General features: G+C 38.1%; 1 protein-coding gene across 1 annotated transcript; it reads left to right on the top strand.

Annotated features, from left to right (window-relative positions):
• Positions 1-738: 738 nt before the first annotated feature.
• Positions 739-22,844, top strand: mcoln1b (mucolipin TRP cation channel 1b). Its single transcript, XM_038290427.1, has 13 exons — positions 739-964; positions 4,819-5,078; positions 5,174-5,335; positions 7,879-8,035; positions 8,555-8,636; positions 13,447-13,543; positions 15,225-15,324; positions 15,423-15,529; positions 15,707-15,856; positions 16,026-16,127; positions 16,217-16,339; positions 19,956-20,162; positions 20,292-22,844. Exons 1-13 carry the CDS (start codon positions 931-933, stop codon positions 20,424-20,426), a joined length of 1,716 nt encoding a protein of 571 aa, XP_038146355.1. The 5' UTR covers positions 739-930; the 3' UTR covers positions 20,427-22,844.
• The last annotated feature ends 235 nt before the right edge of the window (positions 22,845-23,079 follow it).

Genomic DNA, 23,079 nt, shown 5'->3' with positions numbered 1-23,079 from the left:
AATCAACTCAAGCAGACAGTGAAAGTGTTTGTGCAAGTTGGGCAATGATGAGCAAAATGAAAGGTGTTAGTCATTTTTATTCAAACATATTAGTTTTTTCCACATTTTCTGGTTTTACTCGGGTTGGAAGTTGTGTTCAACCAACCTTTTGGCTTAACCGACGTAATTTGGCAGCATTTTTAGCCAATCTATATTTTTACGAGGGCAACCTAATGCAAATAAGTCTCATCAGCCAAAGTAATTAAGTATAATCTCAACTTTCAAAAGCCAAAGATGGGTATTGAACCATCAACCTCAGGAGAAGGAGTCTGTGGTTACAGATAATGCCACTTGTGTGGTCAGTTGTTCCACAGAGAAAATAGTTCTTAACACTAGTGTTACAACTGTGTCCAGTGGCTTGCTCAGATTTTGATCATTACATTGTTTATTCTAACCAAAATAGTTTAAAGCAACTAGATTGGTTGGAAAAACAACCAATCTATTCTTAGAATCTATCCAAACTCTATCCAGCTGACAGCTAGGAGAGAAGCTTCTCTCCTACAAACTCCCACATCTTGACTGAATCTTTTGACTGACCTTTTCCCAGAGTGTTTTTAAACCGCAGTATCTATACTTCTACTTAAGTAACAACTGTGTGTACTTTTAACACCACTGTTTAGGTGTAAACATACATTAGTTATTGCCTGGCCCCCCTTATAGAAATATTCTGGCTCCGCCTCTGTTTGAAGGCAGCGCTCATTTCCGTGGCAGGTTAGTGACGTAGCCGCGGTCACGTGACTACCAGGAAGCTGCGGTGTGTTTACCTTGGTGCGCCTCCGCCGAGCATCCTCCATCAGAGCCGTTATCAGCAGAGCAGATCTGAGGTCGTAGCCGGCTGCTGTTCGCCTTCCCTCCGCGGGTGATGACCCATCAGCCACCTCGGTCACCGCCATGGCGTCCACCTGCATCCCGGACAGCGCCACAGGTCCGCCCCGCTTCCTCTCAGCCTTTATCTACGGTTCTTTTCTTTAATGTCTGATGTTTGCCTTTATTTAAACTCATTATCCCACCATTGTTAGGCTTCCTTTGTGTTTCAGCTGGACTGATAGAGAACAGCGCAGCTCTGTTTGCAATATTCTCACTAAATCTACAACCACAACAAAAGATAATCCCCTTATCCAGTCTATAATAATAATAACAATGTAATGTTTCTGGTAATATTTGTGACGCATTAGTGATCTAACATTTAGAGAAGAGTGACACAGATTGATGGAGCATAGATCTGCGCCATGTAGACTCTGCTGCTGTGGCTCATCAGGATCATAATAACAGCTCTTTGTCATTTGAGATTTAGTTTATTCTAAAGGGAAATTTATATTTATTTACATCTTAGATTTATGTATATATTAGTTTATATTTAGTGATAAAAATAATTTTATTTTAAGCAAGGGTTTTAAATTAGTTTTGCACCGATGCCATTTTTTTGGCCCGATACCTGGCTGTGCAGTATCGGCCCATATCGATACCATCTGTTTGAAATTGATGTGTACGTGTATATATCATAGGTTTGCATAGGGACCATAGGGACATGTCCCTACTAAAATTTTGGACAGACCTATTTGTCCCCACCAATAATTTGATGTGAATAACATGTTTATAATTTACTAACAGCAGTAGTTTTTGCAGCAGTGGCTCCTTTTCCTCTCTCAGCTCCTCTCCCTGGAAGCTGCAGCTGCCTGCTCTTTCCTGTCCCTTTGCATCAGCTGTGAATATTCTGCCTTAAGTTCCACCTTCTCTCTTTCTGACTGCTTGTTTTCTAGTCTGTGTGTGCGTGTGCTTGAAGAGTGAAAAAAAAATAGGCTAAAATAAATTAATATTAGGCTACGAAACAAGTCCAAATTAAAAAACTAAATATTATCTACGCTAAAACAGGCGAAAGCTTCTGATTGCAGTTCTGTAAAGAAGCAGAAAAGAGTTTTTTTGATTTAGAACATTAGGATTTCTTTTATTTTATCTTTTAATCAGAAAGCCAAAGGCTCCTTAAAGAAGATATTTTACAAAATGAAACCAGGTGAAACAGAAACGCTTAAATGCAAAATGTTTACATATTTTTTTACAATCTTGGTATAATTCCTGCTCTAAGTGGGTTGCTCTGTCGGCTAAAGGCACATTTTAGTGGCCCTATACTCCAGTTAATGATTTATCAATTACTAAATTAGTTGACGATTATTCAAATAATCAGTTAATATGATTAATTGTTTCAGCCATAGATAAAATACATGAAATGGGCGACACAAATAACTACAGCCCAGATGTATAACTTGTATAGTGAAGTTAATATTTCAAAATGCTCAGTGTCAGTTCCTCTGATCGTTCCAGTGCAGATGGAAATACAATTAGGGATGCAGGATATAATCGGCCCCCTATCGGTATCGGCCTGTATCGGCCTTAAAACTGAGTATCGGACATCGGCCACCCCACCGATATTTAACCGATATTTGATCAGCTTCTGAGTTTCTTAAGTCTAAAAAAAAAAAAAAATACTACTTCTTGTTCTTCCTCAAAAACTTCTTTTTTACAGACTTAAAAACTTCTAAAGACGAGGGAAAAAATATTGATACATTAAAATATCACAATATCTTCATAAGCTGATATATTAAAAACACCATATCAATCTCTTTTACTAATGAAATATTGCTATATGTCATCGTTATGCTACGAAATCCCCCGAAAATTCACGAAATTTTGCCATATTTTTATATGTTGATATATTGACGCGGTATCGATCTATTTTACTAACAAAATCTCACAAGAATTTGATAAATATCACAAGAGTTTGCAACTGAACGATGAAATTTTGAAAGTAAAATAGATCGATACCGCGTTTTTAAAAATCAATTTGATATCCGCATATGAAAATATATTTGAGTATATTATTTTTCAAAGTGTCAGAAATGGATAATAAAACTGCTATTTTCAATGACTACTTATTTTTGTCCAGGTTTAACATCGGTATCGATATCAGTTATCGGCTACATGAGTTTTAAAATATCGGCATATCGGATATCGGCCAAAATCCCATTATCATGCATCCCTAAATACAATACATTTATTTTGCTGTCCCTTGAATGTATTATTTTGCATGACATAAAGAGAGCATATTAGATAAAAAATAAGAGTGGGGTTTACCTCTGCACAATTCTATATCTTCAAAAGTAAACACAGGATAAATCCACATATAACAGACATATTTAGTAGGGGTGTCAACAATAATCGATTCAGCGATGCATTGCAATGCGGGGCATGCACGATTCAGCATCGATGCGGCAACTTGCCATAATCGATTATGTCATTGTTTATTTTCTGGCCTCAAATGGACAAGTTGTGAAGTTTCAATTACTTCCGGGGGCATACCAACAACAATCAAGATGGCTGAGGCAGAGGGAGATGACCGCGATAGATGGGTAGGCCTAATTAAAAACGCACCAAAAGCTTGGAAAGCGGATATCTGGGCACATTTCGGATTTTACGAAGTCAATGGGATTTTGATGCATCGCAATGCATCATAGAATCGAATTGAATCGAATCGTTACCTGGTGAATCGTAATCGAATCGAATCGTGAGGGCAGTGCCAATGCACACCCCTAATATTTAGACTATATTTGGTTAAATAGGCACTGGTAAGTTTAAATGCAAACCTTTTCAAAGTGGAAAAAAGTCCCAATTGCACATTGATTAGAGCCAATGATGCTTTAAACATTGATAAGCAACATCTAGTGTGTGTAGTGCTTATAAAATTTGTATTAATGTAGAAGAAATGCTGCTGTTCTCTTTAAAAAAAGGCGAATGATTAAGCATAGAAAAAGAGCAAGCATATTTTTGCAAAGGACCAATGACATTAGAGCAATGAAACTGAAGACCAATAATGTCTCTACCAAAGCTGAAATCAAACCTACGCCCTTGGTATATATGAAGGACTGCATACTACTCGGATGAAAAATAATTGCCATCATGGCTTTGTCAAGCTTGTTGTCAATCTGTTGGTACTTTGGTACTATGTTGAAATAACTTAAAAAAACAGAAATCAATCAAAAAAGAAAAAATACGATTTTGCTGTGTTTTGTATTAGTTGAAGAATGCTGTGCTTGATGTTAATTTAATGTTTTTAGGGCAGTTTCCTGACTCACATACTTTAAAAAACAACTGAACTGCTTAATGAGAGCAGTGGGCTTTATGCTGCCCTGCAAGGCTTTAAACCTGGTTAGAATGGAGACTAAGCCATTCTAATTTTGAGCCTGGATCCATATTTATTTTTGATTCTGTTCATGGTGGTGAATCCTGCTTCACAGCAGCAGGTTGAGCCAAACATACTCAAAATGTGCAGGATCACCTTTGAGCACGCCATATCACTTTTCTTTCACCAGTTCACCGCAGTTCTTCCAGCAGTCCACACTTTCTTTCACATTTTCTCATCCTCGTTATTCATCGCCCGGCTTGCCACAGGTTTGCCTGTTGTGTCTAAAAGTAGCAGCAGCAGCAACCCAGACTGACAGCAGCTCATTGGCTAATTTCTTTCACGCGTAGCCTGGTCCTGGAGGGCTTTACCATACAAACAGAAGAAGCGAAAGTGAAATTAGACACTGCCGTCGGATAACGTGGTGATTTATAAATGTTTTAAATCAGCTTCGGTTTCTGATGATAAAGCAGGTGACCCTAACCCGTGACCTCTGCCCTACACTGAAGAACTGCTTTTTTTAACTCATATAGCTATCATAATTGTTGCGTTCATTAGACCACCTGGGTTCTGCTCTGATCTATGATCTTTTTTCTTTCTTTTAGAAAAACAAAGGCTGCTCTCCTCCATGAACAGCTATGGGTCTCAGGATGTTCTCGGATGCGGGAGCCACCATCCCACCGCTCTGCTGGACGGGGAGTTTCACCGACAACTACTGAATAAAGCTGAGGAGGAAGAGGAGGAGGATCTGAGGAGAAAACTCAAGTACTTCTTCATGAGCCCTTGCGACAAGTACCACGCCAAGGGACGCAAGCCTTTCAAGCTGGGCCTTCAGCTGCTAAAAATCATCATTGTGACCGTGCAGGTAGACGCCATCATGATCCACAGAGGAGTCCTCAGATGACCCCTTTGCTCTTTCCTTGCATCTTTTGTAAGCTAAGGTTTTCTTTTCCCTCCCAGCTGGTGCTGTTTGGGTTGAGCAACCAGATGGTGGTGACGTTCCAAGAGGAAAACACGGCAGCGTTCAAGTACCTGTTCCTGAAGGGTTACCGGGACAACCAGCCTCAGGCTGTCCACACGCAGTCGGAGCTGTACAGCCGCATCCGCTTTGTCGCAGAGCAGGTAGGCTAATGGCTGCCCCTTGAGTTTAAAATGTATAACGTAGATGTCGGCTGATGCAGGTTTTTATAAGGCCAGGGCCGATTATTTTAGGGGACTGTTTAGCTTTATTTTTTTTAGCCATTTACATGATAAAAATGACAAATGAAACACAAGTCTTAATTTAAATTAAAAAAGGAACATTTATTACAAATCAAACAAAATGCAAACAAAGGATTGCAAAAGGAGGGAGAGGCACTGCATGGAAACTCAAGGCGTGGCCACTGTATGTAAGGATTGGTGAACCATGGGCGGTTCTACACGGGGGCCCACAGGGGCCACTGCCCCTCTAGAACTGGTGCTGCCCCCTATATACTGAAAACATAAACTGCAAAAATATAAGTACATTTTTCTTGAGATAAATGTGTATTAGCTTGATTAGAACACGAAGGAAAGATAATTTTCAGTCTGATGAAATAAGATCATTTATGTTTAAAGAAAGAAAAATAAATCCTCTTATTTCAAGTGCATGTTATCTAAGGGCCAAAATCCACCTTCCTTTGGCAGATCGTTCTATTTATGTACTTAAATTTAGGTCAAATAGACACATTTTACAAAACTTTTTCCATTTTTAGATAATTTTTTGCAGTGTAATACTAAATCAGTGTCTTATGCTGATCTGCGCTGACAAACGAGGCCATAACTGATTTATCTTTACAATTTACTTGAACGATTATGTAGAATTGACAAGTTTGTGGCTCAGTTTATAAACTAAAGAATGGTAAAAATTGAAGCTTTGTTCTTTTTTTGTGTTATTCTTTTGTTTCTGCCCCCGTTATATCATCCATATGGTTCTGTCTACCTCCAGTTTAGTGCCTTTTAAAAGTATTCATACCTGATTACAAACACAGGCTTCAATCTGTTTCATTCCAGCAACACAAAGTTCAGCTTGATTGGGAAGGAGATTGAAAAATTATGTGCAGCATCCATTTTTTTGTTCTAACCTGGCAAGCCAGATCCGTAATGTGTAGAACTCTACACTTTTCTTCAACATGATCAATCTGAGACCGCCTCAACTAAATCTGTCTTGCAGAATCTTCTAAACCAGTTTGGTTTTAGCCAATCACTGTAACAAATGAAACGGTAGCAGACAGCATGACAAACCAGAACAGCTGAAACCTTTTCATTCTCTCTGTTCCTCTTTCCAAGATGAAATGATCGATTCTGCCAAAACATTTTTCTGTTATTTCTGTTCACCTCCCTGAGTCTTTTAGAACCACCCCTTCCACTTTGTATACTAGTTTATATATAAACGTTTAGTAAAAGGCATCTGAGAAAAGCAGCTCGTATCTGACTTCCTGTCAGCTTTAGGTCCAGGATTTGACTAGGCCATTCGAACCAGATGGAGATGATGCATGATAATCACTGTCAGGGCTCAATGTTAACCATTGCTCGATCGCCCAGGGCAAGTAGTTTTAATTGTCGGGAGATTACAAATTTCATTGCATTTGCCTGCCGGGCAAAAAATTATTTATAACTCAAAATTACTTTAAAATCACAGACATTCGCTGAAAACGACCCACAAGTGTTGCCGGCACCATTTTTATTGTTTTGTACACATTCTCGCGTGATTTGAAAAAGCCGAGTGATTTTCCGCTAGATGGCGTGATTCAGCGTGTTCCATTGATATATATACAAAAATGAACATTAGGAACTTTATTTATCAAACATTATACTGGGCAAGTAGAAATTGTTTCTGGGCAAATGAAATGTGAAAGTCACTTGCCCAAAGGGCAATTCCCAGTCACCTAAGTCATAGTCATTCCAAAAAAAATTGAAAAACAAACCACTGGACTTTACTTTCCAAGTTTGAAGATGTTTCGCTTCCCATCCAGGAAGCTTTTTCAATTCAAAATGTCAGAGTTAGCGTTGAGTTCCAAGCTTCATAGAGTCGCCCAACAAAGCCTTGTTATGGCTTAGAAAACATGCAAATTGAAACGGAAGAACAGGTCCGCCCCTTAGTAAAGGCATAGACCAGTATCGGGTATGCAGGCTAACAAACACACCAATGACTCCTCATCCGTAAGGGGCGGACCTGTTCTTCCGGTTCAGTTTGCATGTTTTCTAAGCCATAACAAAGCCTTGCTGGGCTACTCTATAAAGCTTGGAACTCAGCACTAATCCAGACATTTTGAATTGAAAAAGCTAAAGTGAAGCAAAACATCTTCAAACTTGGAAACCCAAGTCCAGTGGTTTGTTTTTTAACTTTTTCTCTTTTTTGGGGGTAACCACTGTCTGAATCCATTCAGCTTCCTATTAAATCCGACCATCTTTGCTGTCCTTGCAGAACAAAAACCTCCCATCAGTGCTTGTTTTCTGTTTTGCATATTAACCTAAAAGTATAAATTTGCACTTGTGCTCTGAGATGTATGAATCTATCTCTCCCGTTTCTGCTGTGGGGGTAGAAATCCTTTAGCAAGGCATTGCAAGCCATTTTAAAAACTGAATCACCGGTTGGGCTTAGGAACCTGGCGTTTGATTCTTCCGTTTCTGTTCTTTCCTTGAAGTACTTGGCTCTGCCTGAGATCGCACTGGGCCGCTATGCGTATGTGACGGGCGTAGGCGTGAATGGAAGCGCTCTCTCCCTCTGCCAGCGGTACTATAAGAAGGGAACTATTGACCCCGTCAACGACACGTTTGACATCGACCCCCATGTTGTTACAGGTAAGAGACGTTTTTCTCTCCTGTACACATTTCTATTTTTATGTGACATTTGAATATCTTTAAGTGAATAAATATTGTTAATATTGATCATTTTTATTGTTTATTTTAATTGCTATAAAGGATCTCAGACCCCATATGACCCCCTTTGAAAAAAATTGCCCCACTTATAAATCACCTATGCAGTGTCAGTGGAAACACATCAAAGCATTGGTTTTTTTTCCATATATTTACTGAAACGAAGCAGATATCTCTTTGGGAAGGATGTTATTTGCCCACATCTGCTGACTCTACTGGTTTTAGGAGACCAATGATAAGTTTAGCGATGAAAATAGCAAAGCAAATGGAAATAAAATACCAGCTCCAGATGGGCGGGCTCTGAGCTTAAATGCTTTAAGGGAAGTGTAGAAGTTTCACATTGGCTTCATGTGATGTGGAAAAAAAATTATTTAAATGTCTTTAAAGCAAAACTTCCTCATGTGGCTGTTTTCAGTTCCTTCATGGATGTTTTTATATTTTCAGACTGCATCGGGCTCGATCCGACGACGGACGATTCGGCTGCAAGAAACGGCAACTACAAGAATTTCACTCTCCAGTTTTACAAGTTAGACGTAGTTTTTTTTTCTTCTTCTATGTAACAACCCCAACATGTTATTGTTACAGTGCTGTGAAAACTCCCCCCCCCCCCCCCCCCCCCTTCATTCACAAAGGGGCTGAAAAAAAAAAAAAACATCAATCCCTTTTGCCCCTGAGTGACAATCATGGATACATTTTGATCTTTGAGGAATATATTTGATTAATTGTTTATCTTAAAGCAGAGATAAGTCCAGAGCTTTTTTCCTGACCTGAAATTGATGGTGTGCCAAAGTTCATCTTCCTCCTATTAACCTGAGCTCTGATGCTCAGACTTTTTTCTTCCAAAGATCAGAAATCTATGAAGTTATAAACTACTATCTGCACAAATTGAATATTTTATGCATATAGATTCAGTACCGTGAGTTCATGCTCCTTCTCTTGTTTTTATGCTCCTTTAGATTCTCTCCTTCTCACACGTGAACCTGTTTCTGTGAACTCAGCTTCACTTTTGTCACTGTGAGGATAGAACCAACCAGGGAAACTAAACTGCTTGTGGTCTACTTTACTTTATAGAGAGTCCACCTGTTTAGAAAACACCATTTCTTCCTGTTTGTGGGGAGTGTCACTACCTGACCTGTCCTGGAAGCCCGATTCCAGTGTTGGGAAAGTTCTCTTTCTACGTGAACTAGTTCAAAGTTCAGTTCACACATTTTAAAATGAACTAGTTCAGTTCATAGTTCATAATTCAAAATTTTGAACTAAGTTCACAGTTCCAAAAAATTAACTAGTTCATAGTTCTTTTTTTTTCATGTATTGCTCAATTACACCATAGCCTACTGTAGAACCACAGACAGCAATTATTTTATCAGTTGTAACACTGAAACTGTGCATCAGATTTCATCTTCATATCCAGTTTTGAATCGTTATCCAACCAGGGTTTACATTCGCATTGAGGGGACAGCATTTCCCCATTGTTGCTTTGTTGCTGTAAATTCACTTCACAATAGTAGCAGCTGCAGCTTTCACCCCTACAGTATATTCTCAAAAACATCAGGAAAAATGTGCTGCTTGAATGGTCTTTTTTATGAGGAATTATTAAAATAAAAATAGGAAAGTAGTCTTTGAGGTGCAAAAGTTTTTTTTATTTTAATATTTTCCATTTGAAATTCCATTTCAGTACATACTAAAAAGGAATCCTGGAAAATTATACCAGGCAGATTTAAGTTCGGATTTTTTTACTGAAAGCCGGCGGGCAAAGTTTGCAGAGAAATGTAAGATTGTTGCGATCATTCTCACCGACCACCTGGTCATAAACCTGTTTTAAGTGATCATACTGCTGCTTTGTCGCCTCCACGGTAGCCTCCATGCTGCTGTAGCTTCCACGCTGCATTTTGTTTTGATGACGCACGCAGCTGTAGGCTACGACGCTGGTAGCTGGTGTTACCAGATTGGGTGTTTTTCCCGCTACATATTAAGGCTTGTTTACGGTGTGATTTAGCCGGGGTTTCGCCTGGAGGGCTCTGTAGAAATCTGGCAACCTGTTGAACGGAGTTGAACTGAGAGAGCGTGCCGTTCACAGACACCAGAATGAACACGTTCACAATAACGTTCATCAGGCAATAATGCAGTACGTTCAGTTCACGTTCGCCCAAAATATGAACGAGTTCATGAACTTTCGTTCAATGAACGCGTTCAGGCACAACACTGCCCGATTCATACCATCTGCTCATTTGCGCATCCGCAAACCAGATATATATCCGCCGCCTGGATTAATATCTGTGTCACTATTAAAGAAGTTATGTTTAATTTTATATTCAGATTAAATTAAAACCATTAAAACACATCTATAAATCTAGATCATTGATGAGCAGCTTGAAGCAGCCACACCAAAAATACAGGTTTTGTCATTACAACTATAGATGATGAAAAATAAGCTCTCAATGCCGGGATAACAATGATGTGTCCTTTAATAAAGTTATAGTGAAACCTAACAGGAATATATTTTCACAATCCTGTTTTCTATTCATAGATACAGCTGTGCTTTTTGTTTTCAATAAGCTGTTATTGTTTTAATAGGATGTAAAGGTAAAGATTATATGATCCTAGTTATCGCTGTTACAAAAATCCACAACAAAAAGAAAATATTTGGGCAGAAACTGAACATATGCTGGATACTGATGGGGATTTTTAAAATATTTATTTGCTCCTGTAAATTTAATAATAATATAGCGCATGCTCTCCTCGAGCTCCCAAGAATTTGGAGCGCAGCAGGACGGGAGGAACCGTGGAGGATGTAGGCTTTGCTTTGCGCAGGTGGTCTGGAGCGCAGCTTTACGGTGACAGAGGATGATGGATTTAAGGGTAACACAGTGTAGCTGTGTCCGTTGCAATCTGCTCCTCATCTACACGTTAACAGCTGTTTCTGTGCGCAGCAAGCGCCCACACTCTATCTGCTATAATAACAGTTTATATGCAACATTTGTCCCCCAAATTCATAAAATCAGGGAGATTTTTGGGGACAGGTGGTCGAAAACGAAATATGTCACTGGAAATCAGGGACGTCTGGTAACTCTAGTCAAGATGCCTTGCTAACGTTACTAGCCGCAAGCAAGAAGAAAACTACTGTCTAAAGAGGTGGGATGATTTCCTGAAAAGTAGGCAGTTTACTTTCTCTGGTTGGTTCCTGCCTCAAAGTGTCAAAAGTTGACCTGAGTTGACAGAACCTGGTTCAGAGAGTAGGAGAGAATCTATAGGAGCATAAAAAGCAAAAGAAGGAGCATGAATTCATGCTGGAGACATTGGGTCATACTAAATGTACTAACTATATAAACGTACTATACGTTTTAGATTTATACTATTATACCAAGCGGAATTGGTGGTTCTTAAAGATGCAGGGAGGTGAACAGAAATAACAGAAACCTGTTTTGTTTCATGGTTTTGAATCTGCAGGCGTGAAATATTCCAAACGCACATGGGCAGTGGTTTATAAGGATGTCTTTGAAATAAAACTGTTTGTAGGATTATTTTTACGCCTGTGCCCTTTTAGCAGGATTCTGATTTCATAGAAGTCATAGTTCTGTCCATAATAGCCAGGTTTTCAGGCCCTTAAAGCAGCTGAGTAGTGTGAACTCAGCTGCTTTAAGGCTGAGTTCACACTCCGCCAGGTTTCACTGTCCTGGATTGCTGTGGCAGATTTCCCCAGAATGTAAACCTCATCAAATATTTTCTAAACATGCCATCCTTATTGGCAGGAAGAGGTTTGTTTTCATACTCTTCTATGGCTGTGGTTTCTGTCCAGGCCCTTTCCTACTGTTAGTCCTTCCATGCTTTAGATGTTAAATTTTAAAGCATATCAAACAATTTAAAGATGGTACCAGAAGAAGCCCTGGTGTCTTTTGATGTTACTTCTCTTTTTACATGAATACCTATACAGGGATTAAAGTATTCTGGCCCCGGGCCCGATTTTTGGCTCATAGTGATTGCCTGTTGAAAATATCACTAGAAAATAAATTGGCGGTAAATAAATATTAAAAAGTTTGAAATCCCTCTTGCGTTTCTCAGCCAATGGAAGCAAAGGAGCGCTCTGATACAAACAGTATTAGCCAATCAGAAGCAGGGGGCGGGTCTTAGGAAAGCGTGTGCCTCCACCTCTCGTTTCTTGCTGAAGTCGCCAGATAGATTGCTAAAGTTCTACACAGAGTCACCATGCACCGTTTACGGCTCCATTCAATGGAGAGACGTGTAAAGAGTCAAGAAATAAGTAAATGAAACTTTATGTTTGGAGTGAAGGACGATAGAGGGAATGGAATTGCATGGAGTGGGAACAATGCAGTTCATGAACCCCTGGGAAGATGTTATGACCATAGATAAAGGTCTCAAAAGTAAATGGCGCTGGGCATCTTGGCATCTTCTGCCTGTTTTTGGTATTTGATTTTTAAAAGTCAAATTTAGTCTTCAATCATTCATGCAATCTCTGATCCCATAATTGAAAATACACACACACACAACAGCATATAGGCTTCTTTTTTTTTTGCTTTTTTACTTTAATCCCTGCCTAGCAGCAATTGAGTTGATCCCTTCCCGTTATCATCGCAGCCCCCACCCCTGTACAGGGAGGGAGACCTCGCCTATTCAGCCAGCCCAACAATTCCCATAGACAGGTATGGGGCATTGCAGGCTAACAAAAGAAGCCGAACCCCCATTCCAAAGGGATGGACTTATGCATCAGTTTCAATTTGCATGTTTTCAAAACAAAAACAAGGCGTAGTTGGGCTACTGTATAAAACCTCCAACTCAACACTATTTCTGACATTTTAATTTAAAAAGCTTCCTGGATGGGAAACGTCTTTAGACTTAGAAACAAACACCAGTAGATAGTTGTTTTTTTTTTACTTTTTATTTAGATGTTATTCCTGGTTCTTTTTTAACCTCCTTGATGAGTCCTTAATGCCATTCCTGCAGAATCTATGATAGGCTGACCAGTCCTGGGAAAGTTCCCTCCTGTTCTGCATTTTTTCTATTTGTAGATGACGGTCCTCACTGTGGTTCTCTGCAGTCCCTTATCATTGGTAATGGCTTTATAAACCTTTCAAGAACCGTCTGTTTTTGAATTTCTCTAGCTAAGACCAAATCCTTTAACTTACTTCATGTTGTCGGGCAGGTTCTGTTTCTGTTGCTTCTAGTCTAGAGTCTTTGAGTAGGGTGGAAATCAGGCTTAGGTGTGGCTAAAAAAGTTTGTATAAAAAAAATCAGATTTTTTTTTTTCCCTTAACAAGTAAGATTCTCCTTTTTACAGAAGTCTTTACATAAATGAACTGCTGCTCTTGTTCCCTCTACAGGCTGATCAACGTCACAGTTGACTTCCAGCTGAAGGCCATCAACATTCAGACAATAATCAACAATGAAATTCCAGACTGCTACACCTTTGCCATCACGGTGAGCTTTTTAAAAAAATAAAAGTCCTTTCACCTGAAACCTGACGTCCTTCTGTGAACTGATTAGAAACATAAGATGTTCTGTCTTTGTGTCGGTTTTTATAATTATTATATAAAGTTTTACCAAAAGCAGCTGAAGTGGAAAATAGAGTGTTTAAAGGTGAAACATTTCTCAGCAGTTAGAGGATGCAGGGTGACTGGTTTAGTAACATCAGTTCTGATGCATGACACGGGTCACAGTTTTGTAGATGCAACATTAAACACAGATTTCTGTTGTGCAGCAGCTTTGGGACCCTGCATTGAAGCAGTTTTATATTCATTCTGCTGTATGGAGGGAATGTTGTCCCATTATTGTTGCAATAAAAGAAAAATTAACTTGAGATTAAAAAAGAAAATTCACTCCAGAAATAAAATCTAAAAGATATCCTAATACAAAAGAGGTTTTAAAGTAACTGTGATGTTGATGTTGTCTCAGATTTTTATTTTCACAGATTATTTTAAAATGTTCTAATTTAGAAAAGAAATATTGTTTTTCTTTAATTATTTTTGTGATTGAGTTTTGTTTTATTTTCTTCACAAATTCCTTTTTATAGATCACCTCCTCACTTTCATAAGACGGAGTATTAGGGCCATGCTAGAGATTTATTTATTTTTTATTATTTTGAGATTAAAGTCATAATATTACGAGAATAAAGTCGTAACATTATGAGAATAAAGTCGTAGCATTACGAGATTAAAGTCGTAGCATTACTAGAATAAAGTCGTAACATTATGAGAATAAAGTCGTAGCATTATGAGAATAAAGTCGTAGCATTAAGAGAATAAAGTCGTAGCATTACAAGAATAAAGTCGTAGCATTACAAGAATAAAGTCGTAACATTACGAGAATAAAGTCGTAGCATTACGAGAATAAAGTCGTAACATTATGTGAGTTATATTACGAGAAGAAAGCCATTACATTATGAAAAAAAATCGTAACATTACGAGAATAGTCTTAACGCTACGAGAATAAAGTTGTAACATTGCGAGAATGAATTTGTTACAATACGAGAATAAAGTCATCATTTTACAAGAATAAATTCATAGTATTACAAGAATAAAGTCATAATTTTAGGGGAATAAATTCGTAACATTACGAGAATAAAGTCGTAATGTTACAAAAATGAAGTCATCATACAACAACCCGTTTCATAAAGAAAGTTTCGAGCTCCGATCAGCATATGACGGCCAACTAGCTCCACCAATCAACAACCTGAGTCCACTTTGACCTGCTGCCCAATTTGATGCTTCTGTGCTAAAAGATTTCCTTATTTGTTAAACCAATGCCAAAGTATAACTTGACATGAAGCTCGACATTCCTCATTTTAGGGAAGAAAGTGCTTCTTGTAGGTGTTGTCATCAAATACAACTTTATTCTTGTAATTGTACGACTTTATTCTCCTAATTTTACAACCTTATTCTTGTACGACTTTATTCTCGTAATAGAAGAAAAAAAATCTCTAGCCCGGCCCTAATACTCCGTCGTACATTTGGAGGCGGGCTTTAGATGTTAGCAACAGCATTTTTATTGGTTATTTTTAACCAGCTTCCAAAAGTCTCACTTTAACAACAGAAAATGATGAATAAATGTTTTTTTTGTGGGATTGACTGATGGACTCACCTGGTTCTGTTTGTTGTCTCAGATCATCTTCGATAACAAAGCTCACAGCGGCGAAGTCAAGATCTTCCTGCAGAACCAGGCCTCCATAAAGGAATGTAAAGACCCAAACGTATCTGGACACGGTGAGTCACTGTAGGCTATTCTTGCACTGACCTGTCCCTTTTTTATTTTATTGAGCAAATCAGCTTTAATTCAATTCATTTCTCTCCTCCTCCATTAGCGGAGAGCTACGCCAGAGAGTTCTTTGATGTGGTGGTGGCGATCGTCTGCCTGCTGTCGCTGCTGCTCTGCGGCCGCTCCATCCTACGAGGAATCCTCCTTCAACATGTAGGAAACAAAAACAGCTTCTTTATTTTCCTTTTATCTGACATCAGAAAATTTTATTTCAATAGAAGCAATCAAAGCGGATTGAACTAAACGGAACACGTGGATGTAAATGGTTGTTGTTGTGGACGCGCTGTCCTCAGGCCATGAGTCCTGATCTTGTTCCTTCTTCTCATCCAGGAATTTGTGCAGTTTTTCAAACACAAACTGAACCGCACCGTCAGCTGGGGGGACAGAATGGAGTTTATCAACGGCTGGTACATCCTGCTCATCATCAGCGACGTGTTCACCATCGTTGGCAGCTTCATAAAAATCGGGATAGAGTCCAAGGTAGCTACTGTGAATTATCTGGGGGATTCCTTTACAGTCAGGCAGCGTCTGGAAAAGTATTCAAGCATTTTTATCTGTATAAGTCTGAAAATTAGATGATGGGGAAAAGAGTCTTCTTTGCCCACTTCTACTCTGACTGATTTATTTTCTGCGATCTCTTGTGATACAGACTTTGTCATCGTACGACACGTGCGGCATCCTGCTGGGAACGTCCACTCTGCTGGTGTGGGTGGGAGTCATCCGCTACTTCAGCTTCTTTCAGAAATACAATGTAATCGGACATTTTGATCTTTTATATCAATCCTTTTCGATGTTTATGGATGTTTTTTCAATCTGGTCTCTCTTCCCATTTTGCTTCAGATCCTGATTGTGACTCTAAGAGCGGCTTTTCCCAGCGTTATCCGCTTCTGCTGCTGCGTGGCTGTTATTTATTTGGGATACTGCTTCTGTGGATGGATTGTCCTGGGACCCTACCATACTAAGGTGCTGAACTCTCTCTTCATCCAGGATAATATCAAAACATTTTAGTTATCTTCTCCTTTATTTGGCTCTGAGAAAAGATTTTACAAACCTTTGATGTCAACATAGTTTGGTTAAACATCACCTTCTGCTTTTAGAAACTTGAGCCTTGCTGACAATAGTCCAAGAATGGATCATTTGCTTGAATGTTTTTGGAAAGTAATGGTGCATGCTCCATCCTTTAGAACAGGGCCTCCAAACATGTGGGTGGGACAAATGTTTCCTCTAATTTTCATATGTCTGATCATACGTTAAAGAGCCTGAGGACCACTGTGAGCAACATCACATGCGCACGCTGAGACCACACCAATATTAAAATTGTTATAAAGCGGAGATCAGAGCAAGTTACATTGTTTATTCAAATAATAAGGGATTACAGCTGCAATTTACATTAGTTTACTTTAATTTAAGATTTGGCCTGCTAAAAAAAATTGTTTGTTAGATGTGCTATATACATTTATTTAGTAAATGTATTCATTTTTTTTACTTAAAATGATAGTGATATTTTAAACTGCGATTAAAGGGTGGATTTTTGTGCCAGGATGGCTAAATTTCAGTAAAGCCATCTGGCAGCTTTTATCACTGCAGTCATAAAGAAGAGATTAAATAAGACCCTAAAATGAAATCAAAATAAGGTGAATGTGTTTCTTATTCATTTGTTTTTTCAATACATTTAAATTAGTATGGCAAGTACCGTAATTTTCGTAATATAAGCCGCGACTTTTTCCCCATTTTTCGACCTTGTGGCTTATATAACAATGCGGCTTATCTATGGACTTTTACAACTAACGGCCACTAGGGTAATACCTAAATCTATGGATTATACCATCCACCATGTTGGCGTCACTTTTGCTTCAACACACAAGTACGGTAGCCGCGCGCGAGAATGCGGAGGTCCTCCGGAAACGAGACAGAGCGACAGCGAGAAAGATGGACATTGCGAACGCAAGACAGTTTGTATTAAACATAAAAAACCTACGGCTTATAGTCCGGTGCGGCTTGTATATGTACAAATCATGCAATTTAGCTTCTGCGGCTTACGGTATATTCAGGTGCGGCTAATAGTCTGAAAATTACGGTAAAAATAACAGTTCTCCATTTCTCTGTATTGGGAGGGAGTTTTTCTCTTATTTTCATTTCATTCTTGTTTTTAAGTTGAAAAAACGATTGATACACGGATTAAAAATGATACTTAAAAAATATTTTTGGTCAAACTGATTTATATTTCATGTTTTTTTTTTTGTGCTGTATAGAATGGGCGAGCTGTTGGCGATGGTGCAGGCTTAGAGGAAACATTGGGTGGGAACGCTTAGTTATAAAATAAACAGTCATGTAATTGAAAAGATTACATGACTGTAATTATGAATAAATTAAATGTTTTTGTTTTAAATTAATTACTTAATGTAACATATAGTAATAAATAAATATATAGTTATATAAATATATAGTTATACATAAATATAAGGTGAAGTACCAGTAGTAAGGAGCAGCAAAAAACAAACTCTCCAACCCAGATCTGAAATGATGCCTGACAGGGCGAACGCCACATTTAGATGACAAAACACTTCTGAGAAACAGGTCTTCTACTCCAAGTATTCACAGGTGCAAAAAGCAGTTTGTTTCTAAAACAAACGAAGCAAGGACCTACTGAGATTACTGAGAACATCACAAGATGACCTTTAAGAGAACAGCCTGTTTCCAGACAACACAAAAAGGAACGATGGCATCCAGCTCTCTCCCAGACGGCCTCATAACAAACCAGCTGCTAAGCCAAGAAAATTACTAGTAACCAATGATGCTGTGAATGAGATGAAATGCTTCTGCCTCCTTTTCAACTCAGCTATTACTCGATGTATTATTTCACCTTTAGCGGTGTTAAACAGCTGCTCCTGGGTGTAAAAAAAATCAACTTCAATCGATCAAAATCTATTTCTTTATAACTTGCTATTGTTGCTAGGGTTATGCATCATAAAAAGTCTAGAAAAAGGAAAAAAAGATCAATAAAAATCCTTCCATTTAAAAAAACAAAAACAAACTCGGATTCACAAACTGAGAAATTTTCAGAAAAAAGTCAGGGTCATGTTAGCAGAGCTAGTCCAAGCTGCAGCCACCTTAAGCAGCACAGTTCTAGAAAGTTATGCATTAAGAATATGGCACTTCTGGCTTTACATACATGCAATTGTTCCTGTGTTTAAAACTGCACCTGCCTGATCCTATTGGTGGACGCCCCTGGCAGTCACTTCAGTCGAATTAGAAACAGCGCACCATAAATTTCAAGTTCAATTATTATTATTACTATTATTAAAAATCCATATTTGACTGATTTTAATTCTAATTTAATCTAGCAAAGATGCAAAGCAGATCTCTGACAGAAACTGCTGGGGTTTTTTGTGCCATCATTTTGCCTTAAAAACGCTGATGATGGGCTGTCTGTAGGTGGGAGTGTTCCTCAGGTGAGAGTCGCATTACTGTTTAACTCCTGTAGGTTTAATATCAAGCCTGAATGCAGTATTTTTGTACAAACATTTTTCACTTTTTATAAAGGATTTTTAAACGTGTACATTTGACCTAAAATCACCCCTTTTGCAAGAAAAAAAAAAAACGTAATTCTGTTTACAGCAATAGGGAGAAAGTTTCACTGTTCCTAACATCATGTCACATATATGTGTGGTCTTGCCTTTGTGTTTTAGAGTTCATGCTTCCTAATTTCATGTTTACGGTTCTTAAAGGTATAGTGGAGGAATTTATTTGCCAGGTGGATCATCTAAATAAGCGATCCTCCTAACTGTCAATCATTCTGGTGATATGTTTATGTAAGGCTGTCCTTCGTTAGCTATCTTTTCCCGCTCATGCGCACCTTCAGGCGTATATCTGTGGTGAGCTACGGTTCCAGACGGTCATTAAAGTTCACCTTTCCCAACGCGGTTCTTTGAAAATGGCCGAGGGTCGTCAGAGAAAAAGTGTCTACGAAAAGTATGAGAAGAAAAGAAAGGCCTTAGAAGAGGCAGATATATCCCAGAATGCTTTGCATGGAGAGCTCTGCTCACAAAGCATTATGGGATTTGCTGTCACCTATTAATCTTAATTATTTTTATTTCTAAATATTTGGCTGTTTGCAGCAGCTATTTAAATTTTTATATATCTAATAACTGATGGACACATTAATATTTCAGTATTGAATTGAGGTTTATTGGACTAACAGAAAATGTGCTGTACGCATTACAACAAAATTTGACAGGTGCCAAAATGTTATCTGTTATTAGATATATCAAACTGAAATAGCTGTTGCAAACCCCCAAGTATTTAGAAATAAAAATAATTAATTAATAGGTAGGTACCCAAACTTTTTCATATGACTGTATGAGATCAGCATTGTTTAAACAGAGCATGCATGAGGAGAAATGGGATCGTGCACGCTTTCAATAGGCGTTCCCTCGTGGGAGCGGGTACAGGGTTGTGCATGTGCATTTTTTTTTTTTAAGTGGAGAGGGCGGGTCTTTTAAAAAAAATTGCAAAAATCCTCCTCTACACCTTTAAATACGATGAGTTTCCCCCTGTAACACTGATGTTATTTGTACAGTTTCGCTCCCTGTCCAGGGTGTCAGAGTGTTTGTTTTCTCTCATCAACGGAGACGACATGTTTGTGACGTTTGCTGAGATGGAGCAAAGCAGCACGCTGGTGTGGATCTTCAGCCAGGTCTACCTTTACACCTTCATCTCGCTGTTCATCTACATGGTGCTCTCCCTCTTCATCGCTCTGATCACCGGAGCATACGACACCATCACGGTACGCTGCCGCCCTTCGCTTAGCTGCAGCTCCCGCCACACCTATGATGATAGAAATAGAATTTTGATTTGAGGATTCATTTGATTCATTGAATTGTCTTTCCTTAAGTTTTTTTTTTTTTCCCCACAGGCCCAAACCAGGGAGCATGTTCCCCAGACATGTCTACATGCATTCATAGCACAGTGCACAGACACGCCCAGTTCTGGCAAATTCCGTGGGCCTGAGGGGTCATCATGCTCCTTCCTCTGCTGCTGTGAATGGTGAGGAGGAGAAAGGCGGTAATCTGCTTCAGAAAAAAGAAGACTTTTAAAACTGTCTGCCTTTATCTTCAAAGACCCACATTTCCATCCCACCGACAGCTGCACTGCTTTTCTCCAGACGCTCAGCGGGGATGTTAAAGGCTGGCAGCGTGAACCTGCTGACCTCGGAGCGTTTTCGTCCCCCTGGTGCCCGGGGTTTCAGTTTTGCATTGAAATCTGTTGTGGAACAGCAGATTGCTCTGCCTCTGCTTTTGCACTGTATGAATAATTTATTGCCTCTGGCTCAGATTTTTCAGGCAGAGATGACCACTCCTCTGATGCTGGGAAACAAAAATTCATTATTATGGACTGAAAATGGGATCCCTCAATTAGAGGTGGGGCATTGTTTTGTTGTTGTTGTTTATTTAATTTAAGAAAAAAAATGTAGAGGAGTTATTGTTTTGTCAGTGACCTAGCATAAGGGAAAGGGTTTTATTATTTTGGGCCTGTAGAAATTTTTAAAAACCCATTGTTATTTTACAAGACTGAGTCTGACTTAAGAAGCACTTGTTATTTTGATGCTCAAAATTATTTAATTCAAGAATTTTCTTCTACCTTATTTTAATTTTTTATTGTTCCTGAGGGCTAGATGACAGAAGAACATAAAACAAGCTCTGGATTTAGCTCTTTTTTAAAATAATAACCTGCACCTATAAATTCCTATTTCAATCAGTCTAAATTTCTGGCTAAATGAATATTTCTTTTTACTATTCCTAATTATTATCCAGGTATAGGAGGCCTTTTGTAGTATTTGAGAAAAAAATACACGTACTTTAAGGTGTAGTCTTGCTAATTATATTACTAAAGCACGTAATACACATAGGCCTACATTTAGAGATGAACATTTAGAGACTTCTGTTGTCTTTAATTAGTTGACTTGTTAAAAGAATTAAGAAAAAAAAACTTTTATTTAAAAACCCTGAGTGTTCTGCATTTACCTTGTTTTGTCCATTAGATATTAGGTGAAGCCAGCAACATGGGATCTGTTATTAATCCTGCATTAATTCTTAGCCACTCCTGTAGATGTTTCATTTTACCTGCTGTAAATACCTCCTATTTGAAGTAATTTTATACAATCATCCTATAGTAAAATGAAAGGAAACACGTATATAACAATCCTAAAAAGAAAACTAGTTTTTATTTTATCATGCATCATTATATGTCATATTTCCTCTGATTCAACTCTCTCTATTTTGCGAAATAGCCCAAATAAATGGCTGTTGTTCAATAGTTCAAAAATTAAAATACATATGCTACATCCTTTTTCAGTATTTTTTGATCTTTTCTTTTTAAATTGACTAAAGTTCTTCTCTAAAGATATGTAAGGTTGGTTCGTAGACAAAAACTGGTTTGGTTACTATTGAAAGAATGGAAATAAATGTAAAGAAATAAAAAAAAACGTAAAGAAGAACAAAAGCATGAAGGAATTGTTGAAGGTAGAGAAGAACCCGGAGCGCATCAATGTACAGAGTAATACATGACCTAGCTAAGCTAGGATATATTTCGTATCAGGGAAATGGTTGCCTTTTATTGGTTGCTAAATAAAACATTTAAATGTTTTACAATAGCTGTAAACTGACTGAATCACCAGGACACAGAGTTATCATTGAATGATATTAGTATCCATTCAAATATATTTTAAGCTAGCTAGCTATCTCACAGCTTTAGCTTTGGCTAACGTTAGCATGTGTTAATTCAAAGAAACATTGGAATCAATTGATTTGATTTATTTCTTCTTGTTTATTTGCACATTTTGTTTTTATGTTTTGTTTTCTTGTTTTTCATAAAAAGGACAGGTTAATCTCTGAACTCCATTTTGGCCAAATCTCTGATTCTAATTGATTTATTTGACATTTCTGATTAGGAAGACTTTAAGCAACCTGCAATCTTCTGTGTCTCTTTAAAGTAACCCCACTAAAATTTATCCTTTATTCTATCTATGTGCTTTGAGCATCATTATTTTAAGGTTGTTTTTTTGTTGTTGTTTTTTTCTGGATCTGGCTATCTCACTTTACACCAAAGCACAGAACTGTTGGGAACACCTCAAAGTTACTCCTTCTGCAGCGTTTGTATATAGCTGAGAACACAACCCAGTAAAGTTCTGCATAGTTTATGTTTAATTCAAACACTGATAGAAATACCAAACCTGGGAATTTCCAGTGTGCACATTTTCTCTCACTAAACTCTGTATTCATCAAATTTGTAATGTTGCCATGTTGGGATTTAACGTACGCAGCTTGAATTATTTGGTCTACTTCATATTTAATGTCAAACTTGTGAAAATGTCGTTATTCTGTCTGTATATGAGTAATAAAAACTCAACTAACCTAAAATCCTTTTCGGCATTTTGAAAAAAAGCAAACAATTATATATGGAAACTTTAGCTCATGTATTTATTTATTTTTTTTTACATTTTAAATGCATTGACACTTTAAACATCAACAATAGGGGATTTATTTGCCTTAGTGCTTTTTGTAATCTACTTGCACAGAAATATTGTTGCTTAAAGCTTTGATTAATTTGAAAGCGATGCATTAGACTAGTGTACATCAGAGATTTGATGTGGTTTGATGAAGAAAGCCACTGCACTCCATGTTTTTTGCATGCACTTTTACTAT

Source organism: Cyprinodon tularosa, unplaced genomic scaffold, assembly GCF_016077235.1.
Source record: "Cyprinodon tularosa strain WSP-4 unplaced genomic scaffold, ASM1607723v1 ctg280, whole genome shotgun sequence".
Classification (NCBI taxonomy): domain Eukaryota; kingdom Metazoa; phylum Chordata; class Actinopteri; order Cyprinodontiformes; family Cyprinodontidae; genus Cyprinodon; species Cyprinodon tularosa.
The sequence above is the reverse complement of the archived record's forward strand: the minus strand, read 5'-3'. Positions and strand labels throughout refer to the sequence as shown.

What these genes read in the sequence shown, in the direction of transcription:
- mcoln1b (XM_038290427.1), top strand. Translation starts at nt 931, where the DNA reads ATGGCGTCCACCTGCATCCCGGACAGCGCCACAG. An exon ending in TCATCATTGTGACCGTGCAG is followed by an intron (nt 5,079 to 5,173) that starts GTAGACGCCATC and finishes TTTCCCTCCCAG; the next exon opens with CTGGTGCTGTTTGGGTTGAG. An exon ending in GCTTCTTTCAGAAATACAAT is followed by an intron (nt 16,128 to 16,216) that starts GTAATCGGACAT and finishes ATTTTGCTTCAG; the next exon opens with ATCCTGATTGTGACTCTAAG.